Raw genomic sequence first — 9,894 nt, 5'->3', positions numbered from 1 at the left:
TATATGTGTGTGTGTGTGTGTGTGTGCGTGTGTGTGTGTTAACTATATTTATGTATGTTTATATCTATATCTATATATCTATATCCATGTATGTTTCTTAGTCTGCTTATCACACGTCAACTGCGCAATCTCAAATTTTTTGGCACAAATATCCCTCACCAGCTTGTACCAGTCGCTATCGTGCATTATCAGCATGTCCATCGCCGGCCCAACAGTCTTCCTCTTCTTCAACTTCCAGCACTATTAATTACCCGAGCTTGATCACCTTGACATACAGGAATCCTGCAGCCTTCCTCAGCGTGGCATTAGGTTGCCCACCCAATACTCGAGCGACATTCTCTGACATTTGCCAAAAGCAACAACAAGGAACACTGTTAACAATGATTCAAAGAAAAAAGGCACAGCTATGTGTTCTCTAATTTTGAATGCACTGGAGGATTCATTTGCCTGCAGGTCTTGCGGATTCTGTTGGCCCAAGAACTGTGGCTTTCAAGGGTGCAGAAATCCAGGAGTGGATCACTGAGGGACTCCAGCTGTTGTAGACAGTGAGTGCCACATGGTCGAGAGTCCCTACAGGTGCGTGGAAATCAAAAATGGAAGGAAAGGAGAGCATAGCATTCAGAAAAGAATTTTGAATTGCCATATTTAGGGTCTGTTTAGGGCAGCTACAGATTATTTACAATTTGCTGATAAATAAATTATCCTGACAATCTGATAATCTGCAGATTATCAGGATAAGCTGACTTGTTGTTTGGGGGAGCTTATTCAGAACAGTTTATTTGCAACAATTGCTGAATAAATAATCATTTTGCCTCAGTTTAGTGATGTTATTTGCAACAGAACTGTATTAGCAAAATAATAGATAAAATAGAAACCACAAACCATCACAAATCAGTTTAAAAAAATAACATAGAGTGTTCACTCTCTCATATTAAAAAAAAAAAATAAAGATAAATATAATTACAACTACAATTAAAAATATTAAAATGTTTAATTTAAAACTCTGACGACGTCTGTCCTCAGCTGCACTGTCCTCCTGAGAGACCATCACACCCTGATCGCTGTCGGAATATCGACGCAACGGAAGAAACCGCAATGAGCTAAAACGCCCCTGCGACAATCGTAGAACTGTCTCTCACTGCTGTGAGGCTGACGTGATGTAAGGGAGCCGATAGTCCCCAGTAACACAACACAACTCTGGAGATTCCTGAAATCCTAAAGCTCATGTTGCTACAGAGATAAAAAAACAAAAAAATCATTTGTCATATCAGAAAATTAAATTAAGTTCTATATAGCTATAAGAGAATCGAATTAAATAAAAACCATATCGAACTAAAAAGCTAAAAAAGATGTGAGTGTGCGGTCTCAGACAAGTAATTACACCAAACAACGCATCTGTCACTACAAGAAGACAGTGGACCTTCAAAAAAATGAGTTCTTGATTGTCTTTAACTCATGGGGACGATCGTCCTGGGATACATGTGTCTATAAAAAAAAAATCATCCAATAGATCCTCATATACTGTTGCACTAAAAAGAAGACAAAACCTATGTTGCCTTCTTTAGAAATTCACACGCATTACCAACAGGATACGTTCGTCATTTGCAAGAAGTGCATATCACCAAAAAAGGCCATCCACAAAAAAATCCTCATTGTCCGATGCACCCAAAAAATGTGATGATATTGGTTGTCTTCATTAGGAATACACATGCAGCACTAGATAACAACAACGAACAGGGCATCCAAAAGAACTGATAAAGTCATATTTTTCATCATTAATCATTGACCTCACATACCCACAACAAAAAAGAAAAAAACAAAACAAACAAAGAAAAACAAATTTTAAAAACGTCTTTTTTATATATTCGAAAGTATAAATGAAACAAACAAAATTCTTAATAAAAACATAAAATCCAAATTCACAAAACAACGAAATACATACGAAAAAAAACCTATAGTCTAATAAATAAAGAAGAGAAAGTGAATCGACAGTCACAGATAACATCTGTGATAGACTCCCTCAAAGCAGTCATCTTGGCTACAATTTCACCGTCTTTAGTTTCAAATTCATTTGACTCTATCTCATCCTCAGGTAAATAATGCCCAACCAGAAATTCTAAAGGTTCTGGAGAGACATGCAGTTGATCGTCGTCAACCATACTGAAGTTCGTATCTGATTGAGAGGGATGTCGTTGGATGAGGTTGTGAAGTGTTATAGTAGCCACCACAATATGCACATGTTTGGGAAATGGATACGAAGACATATCACGTAGGATGACCTATTTCTTCTTCCTAACCTCAAATATTGACGTTTGTTAAACATTTCGTTTCTGTCACGGACGGTACCACTTGTTCTCTCAAAATCAGGAATATGATATATATCTGGTGTCCGGATCGGTACCACTTGTTCTCTCAAAATCAGGAATATGGTATCTGGTGTCCGGATAAAGCTTCAGGTAGTCACTCTGCATCAAATATTAGGCATCAACCAAATATATTTATCTGTTATGAAAGATAATGTTAATGACAAATAATACATATAAGCAATAAGTCGCGGACGGTACCACTTGTTCTCTCAAAATCAGGAATATGGTATCTGGTGTCCGGATAAAGCTTCAGGTAGTCACTCTGCATCAAATATTAGGCATCAACCAAATATATTTATCTGTTATGAAAGATAATGTTAATGACAAATAATACATATAAGCAATAAATTTACATAGCTAAAAAAACCTGAAGGCGGGTGAGGGAAACACTGCGTTCTATTTCTTGTATAGAAAAAAAGACGAATTTCATGTGCACTCCCTTCACATCATGTCATCACAAATGTGAAGCACATGTTGAAGTCACATACTACCATGATATTTTGGATAGTTGATCCACTGCGACAAATGTATGCGACCTTTTCGTGACTGGGTAGTCGGGCATCAACGTGCGTACCGTCGATTGCACCAATGTAGTTTTGTTTAACATCATTAGAAACTCATTACATTCTGAAGTGAACGTAAGACAGTGATAAAATTTACCTTTAAATATGGCATTTAACGGGGATCATTGACAATTTGTTCAGTAGTTGCGAACAATGGATCCTCTGGCTTAACGATTTGCGACGCTAAGCTAACAAATGCTTGTACACCTTTGGAGAAGTATCGGTTAATTGTTTATGAGGAATGTTGAAATCGCTCAATAGCTCCTCTAACTGATTCGTTCTGTGATAGAATATATAATGTTATAGCCAACACCTCCTAAGTTGTCGTTCTAGAAGAACATTGGAGGTCGTGGTTAAGACATAACTTCTAAAGAAAATCCATAAAAATAGGTGCAATCATTCGAAAAATTTTGTCGAACCTTATTGGATGCCTAGCAAGCATATCACTTACCCATTTATCCCTAACAAAGGACGTCATGCGTGGTATTTGACCAATGGTGGAGCGGTAGTACTCCAACAATATCGCAATAGCTGCAACTCATAACATTCTTTTACGACGCTCTTGTTGTCGATCAATCCTAAAAGAAAAAGTTGTTAGGATAAAATAAATTGTGTAGTAGCAGCAAAATGGAATAATAAAAATATCAAGGACTACAAAGCACGCAAAGGAATTACATATATTTGTTCTAGAAAAGAAATAAAACCGTCGAAAGGTAAATACAAACAAAAAAAAAAAACTAGTGACATCAACATATAAAACAAATTCATTCTTCCACCAAAACACGCAAATACTCATGCGCAGTTCGAGCCTACAGTTTGGGTCCTCAAGTCTTTTAGCATATTTTGCATGAAAGCGCATATCAACGATAACTTCTGGAAGAGCATCCAAAGCTCCAATACAATCTATGATGGTGTTGTCTGATGGAGCAGCAGGTGGCGGAGCTGCAAAAGCATCAATCAGTTTATCGAATGAGACTTTCACGAAAATGTCATTATCTTTCCTCCTCCTACCAAGCCTGCGCCTCTTTGACAAGAAACTGAACTCCTCCATCTCCTTCTGGTTAATACTAGGCCCTACTTCGTCAGTCGTAACTTGCTCAAATGACAAGTCATTTGGCTTGCCTGCAAACCCCAACTCACTTGGGTTGAATGCATGTTTTCTCGTCGCGACAACCTCCTTAAATATTATGTTCAGTTTATCTTCGAACTCCGGCTCAATTTTGCACTGCTTATATTTTTTGGCTATCGGAATTGCCTGTAACATTATGAGAATAAATTAAATAAAATTATAATTATTACATTTAATTTCTCAACCCATCATTCATCTAGAGCATCGATTGTTCGCTTAATAGGATCCCAACCCAACCCGGTGGATCCACGTTTCAGCTTCTTCCATATTTTTCACTCCTTCAATTGATCTCATTTTTTGTTTTTGAATTTATAATTTTAGTCTGTCGTAAATTCTTTAAACCTATTCGCAATATTTTGTCAATCATCCTTGTTAAAATACGTAGTTGGCCTATTTCCAAACTCAATTTTATTAATACAGAGATTGCAAAAAATATTCGTTATTTTTCTATCCCACATAGCTGACCAACCCCTTTCATTCGTCTTAGTCATATTGGAACTAATAACATATAATATCTTGATAAACCATTGTACAATAAGGACTAAATAATTCTAATTAAAAACAAAAAATCAGAGAAAATGAAAAAAATAAAAAATAAAAACTGAAAAACATCTGCCTCAAATATGCCTCATATACGCCTCATATATGCCTCATGTACTCCTCATATATGGATAATGCCTCAATATATGCCTCAACATATGCCTCAACATTTGCCTCATATACGATTGAAGCCTCAACATATGCCTCATACATACCTGATATATGGATGAAGTCTCATATGAGGCATACATATATGCCATGTATATGCCGCATATATGCAGAGAGTCTCATATATACATAAGAACAATATACCAAAGCAGGCACCAGCAAGCCATTCGGATCCATGTATCGAAAAGACCAAGCAGAGGCCACACACAACCAAACCAAACATTGAAATAACATTGGAGGATATATGGTTTGGAAGCAAAAACTTCAAACCACAAGGTCAATGAAAGAAATACACGTTTAAGCTGTGAAATTCCCATTGAAACCAAAACAAACATTAAGCTGTGAAATTCGAAGTCTTTAAACTCATTGGAAAGCACGTTTAACATTCACAATTCTCAATTCACATGATTCAAGAGGACACAAAAACTTCAAGCCACAATGTCAGTGAAAGAAATACAACACTGGATTTGTAGAACAAATTTGGAAGCACGACTATAGAGCTACACCTTTCAATTTCAACGGATAAAACAAATAACCATCACCAAGACAACTCAAATGAAAAAGTCCAGATCAAGAATCGTAGTACCTTATAACCCTGAAAATCATCATGCATGGTGGAATCATTAGAACCATGCACATATGATCACGCCGACACTATCTAACATATGTTGGCATCCATGTTTGCCCTCTATTTAATTCAGTCTAAAGAAATATTTAAAAAATTTACAAATTTGAAATCCCATAATTAATTTAAGAATGAATATAAAATTTCACAATGATTATGATTTACACCACATATATGAAATTTAATATGTGACTAAATTTGACAAGTTATTTGTCATGCATACAAACTAAGTAAAAAGTATTTTTTTTTAAGCTTAAGGGCAAATATATTAAAACGGAAGAAAGCTACAGAAATGCTGCATGAGAAGGCCTAAAAGAAAGCCTAACGCATGCAAAACAACACACACAAAACTCAAATAAAGCAAAGATACATAAAGGAAAAAAAAACCAAAAGCCACAAAAGGGCACAAAGATGCTAGGTACACCCCACTTTAGTCCTCCTGCCTCTATATCACGGAAGTGAGTCGGCTAACAAATTTGTAAGTTGAGTACTATTGCCCGTAGTAACCAAAGTGTCATCCATCAGATTCCTGAGCTCAAGTAAATTTTCATTTTTCTTCCTCCTCCTGGATGTAGACCTGTCATTCCTCATCCGATGATTGACTCATTTGATCAGTAGATTCCAAAGGTGGTCAGACAGTTGTAGGTCGTTGCACATCATGATCCCCATGAGCCTGAGTAATACCAACATTTTTCTGTACCTAATGAGACAGTAGTGAAACAGTAGAAGTATTTCCACCTATATTATCAGTGATAGGTTCTAAAGCAGGCGAGGTCTAGAGAATCTCTTTTTCCCCCACGATAGGAGGTTCCAAAGACGGGGGAGCTACAAAGGACTGAATGGTTGATGGTTGACATATTGACTGCGGGGAAAGTGACGCCTTCTGGGGTATCCTTCTGATGATCAATAAAGTCAAAAACTTGAAGTTGGTCAGGAGGAGATGGAATCACAGTCTCTAGCGGAGTAGTTTGCTTTTTTCGTCTGAGGTGGGGGTGCAGATGATGACATTGAGAACTGAAGTGTCCGAACATACAATAGTTCGAACAATACGGCGGAAAAGGCTCAATCTCTACCTTCTGCCAATAGCTTTGGTGTTGTGTGCCCAACCAGATTTTCTCAGAAGCGGGTGTAGTGATGTCTCTTTCAACAAGTATTATGACTTTAGATGGACGGGAAAGATTAAAAGTAGGAATGTCCGTCTTGAGATCTTTCCATAAGCTAAGACAATGGAGTACAATACTTTTTGAGAAAAATAATGAAATTTCAGACCAGGGAGGCGAATCCGCGAATCTAAACCGGAATGATTGGCGGTTTCATCCGCGGGTCAAAATCCACATATCATTTCAGAATCTTCATTAAGACCATTTCAGAATCTTCATAGTTTTATTATCCATCTATATTATCCTTCTAGCGAATAAGCGTATGTAATCATCTTCATTACTAATTTGAATGAGAATATGCTTCTCATCTAATAGTCTAATTTTCCACTCTCTAACGAGGTGCCTAAGTTCAAATTCTATGCGAATGAGCTCCATTTTGGGATGACCATATAGAAATTTCCCACCCAAATTCAGACGACAGGAGGAAGCAAGTTAAATACCTTCAGCTTCTGTAAAAAAATATGGCAGACTATGGCAGACTTCTCATTCTTCATAACAAGTTTCTTGATGTCCTCCGCCCACTCAAACAAAGGAGGGAAAGATGGCGATTTAGGTGTGTCTGAGGCGCAGACACCCGAAAGGGCAGCTGCATACGATCTGTTCGAAGCCATCGAAATCTTTGAAAGAAGAAGAGAGGAAGCAGTGAGCGCAGAGAAGTCGCAGAGGAGCCCACCCGCGAGAGAGCCGTAGAGGAAAAATGTGAGAACGTGAGACGAGCCGCAGAGCCTCAAAGGAACGGAGCTGCAGAAAAGGAGTCGCAGACGAGCGGCAGAGCGAGGAAATCTCGCGATACGGGAAGACGCGTCTCAAGAAGAAGCGAGGGAGACGAACTGAGTCGAGCACGAAGACCAGCGAAGACGAGGGAAGACGTAGCTGCTACTAGAGGTCGCCATCGGGCGAAACCCCTAGCACAGCCGAGCGAGATCAGAGACGACGTCATTCTTATATATATATATATATACATATACATATATATATTGAAGAGATAAGAATGATGAAAAACTGACCAAATCAAAACCAATGCCTCAATAATGATACAAGGAGAAGAACAAGTTTCATACCAATACAAAAAGCATCCCCGACTGTTATGTCAAGACTTTCAAAATTTTCCTAAGAATACAAACCCATTAACATAGGTTTCCTAAGAATACAAGAAGCATACCAATACAAACCCATTATCATTGCATTCAACCAATGATTTTTCAATGCTCATTTCTCACAGTTGCAAAGACAATAGGGTTAACGAAAATCCAGTAGGAATAGGGCATAAAAAAGGAAATAGCTTTTCCACCATGTAATCATGCATACCATGGAGTGTTTCAAAGAAATATCAATTTAACCGAAAAAGTTCAGCACTTTTGTCCACGAACCAAAACCAATAATCGTTGAAACAAATTTCGCACGGAAGGAAAAAAAAAACCGTGCAATACCATAGGTCGTAAGATGATAACAAACATTGGAGGATACCGGGTAATCCATAAATGAAAGAAGTCCCGTGCAATACCATAAGTCGTAAGAGGGATTACCTGCGAAATTTGTTTCAGGTTTTAGTTCACCACCTAAAGGCACACAAAGATCTTGGAGGGAATGGTACCAGCCACAGATGAAAATGGGAGAGGAGAATGTTAGACAGGATCGAGGAGAATGTTAGACAGGATCGAGGAGTGAGAAATAGTATCGCTGCGGGAACTCGATCGCAAGGCAAGGGCAACCATGTGAGAACGAAGACGGGATCAAGGGGCTCAGACGTAAATGGTAACGTGCGTATCCCGGCCGCATATGCAAATGTAGAAACCAAACGGCAATAAGCTGCGCCAAACGGACCCTTATTCAATTCAAATTAGCATCCTCACAATAATCCAAATAGATACTTATTTGTACAAAAAAAATGGAATTTTTTGTACAAATTCAAATTATGAGTAAAATCATAAAAAAGGAAAAAAAAACTAAAAAAAAGTAAAACAACAAATAGAATCTAGCAATCACTTCTACAAAAGACACAAAAGCCTACCAAAAAAATAGTTTTCCTCACTTGATGGATAAAACTGCTAGATATTTGAAATGGATTCAAAGAAATTCCCTTGCAATAATCTTATGTTTGGCCGGCCAAACTTTGAGGACATTGTTAATTGAGTTTTTGCTACTTTATCTTCTCCAATAGCTGTTTTTGTAACAACATTTTGATTCAACTCCTCTAGGCATTGTTGATCCCTCATATGAGCTTGTTTAGGTTCTTCCAGAGTTTATAGAAGAAATGTAGATTAATTGGGAACAGTCTGAAAGAATCTTGGGAGACACATGAATCAAAAAGCCAATCCAATTTCAAGCAATCCTAATCTTAAGGTCAAAGTTACAGTTCAATATTAGAAACCTCAAACAAAGGAGATAAAAAATGTTTCCAGTTCTATTAAACAAGGCCTTCAATGGAAATAGAGAAAATTTGCATGATAGAAGTAATACCTTCAGTAGTCATGGCTTCTTTTGCCACCTCTTTCAATGATCTCACAATGCCAATTTCAGTTGATCCATTCTTGCAATCAATGGTATCGACAAGATCATTGTAATGTATTTCCTCACTAAACATCAGTTCTGCACTGTAAAACCTTTTCAAGTCAACATTATGGACAATACAACAAAGAAAACGAAAGCAATTTACCAAAATTCACACGATAAGACCTGTATTTTGATGCCTATGACTCCCTCAACTAAACAAACAATTCAAATGGAGGAATATTATAAAGATTCACCCGACAAAACTTTTAATCTGATGCATATGACCACAGCGAAGCAAAAATAAAAAACAACAACAGCAACAATTAAAAAAGTAAAGCGCACTGGTCAAATTAAACTTGCATCAAACAATAAAAATATATTAAAGTACTTCAAGCTGAAGTGTCATACACATTCATGGGTGCACAGCATGATCAAATAGTTCTAGGAAAAAAAAAATCCAAGTCAAGCATAAGCTTATTAATGGCCATAAAGTGAACTGAATTACTACCAGCAGATAATGCAACAAAAGGCAAAGTAACTAACCTAAGCATCTAAATACTAAACGCCAAACAAACATGTTGACCTCACTTTCGGTTGAGGTATAGTTTACCTCTCCTTAGTAGCCTAGGATCTAGCCGTAGGACTTTTCTGTCGACTACTCCTAGAAAACTAGTGAAGGAGCCCTCCCCGTTAGCAATTATGGACTTTCCTTCGTTCGACTTGACGTTCCATGTAGTAGTCTTGACCGCTATTGTTTAGCAGGTAAGGCTACTCCGAAGGAACTCAGGGAGCATTCCAATAGGACCGCCGGCCTTAGGATTGACTCTGCTCGTTGATTTGGCGCCGCTAC

General features: G+C 37.7%; 1 protein-coding gene across 5 annotated transcripts in view; it reads right to left on the bottom strand.

Moving 5' to 3' along the window:
* LOC110031048 (carbon catabolite repressor protein 4 homolog 4) overlaps window positions 1–9,894 on the bottom strand; it is a 107,258-nt gene that overhangs the window by 32,129 nt on the left and 65,235 nt on the right. For all 5 annotated transcript variants that reach the window (XM_020734080.1, XM_020734081.1, XM_020734082.1 and 2 more), the window contains one exon: window positions 9,012–9,145. In XM_020734080.1, coding sequence (XP_020589739.1) covers window positions 9,012–9,145 — 134 coding nt within the window. The remainder of the gene's footprint in view (window positions 1–9,011; window positions 9,146–9,894) is intronic.

Source organism: Phalaenopsis equestris, unplaced genomic scaffold (assembly GCF_001263595.1).
Source record: "Phalaenopsis equestris unplaced genomic scaffold, ASM126359v1 Scaffold000765, whole genome shotgun sequence".
Taxonomy (NCBI): Eukaryota; Viridiplantae; Streptophyta; class Magnoliopsida; order Asparagales; family Orchidaceae; genus Phalaenopsis; species Phalaenopsis equestris.
The sequence above is the reverse complement of the archived record's forward strand: the minus strand, read 5'-3'. Positions and strand labels throughout refer to the sequence as shown.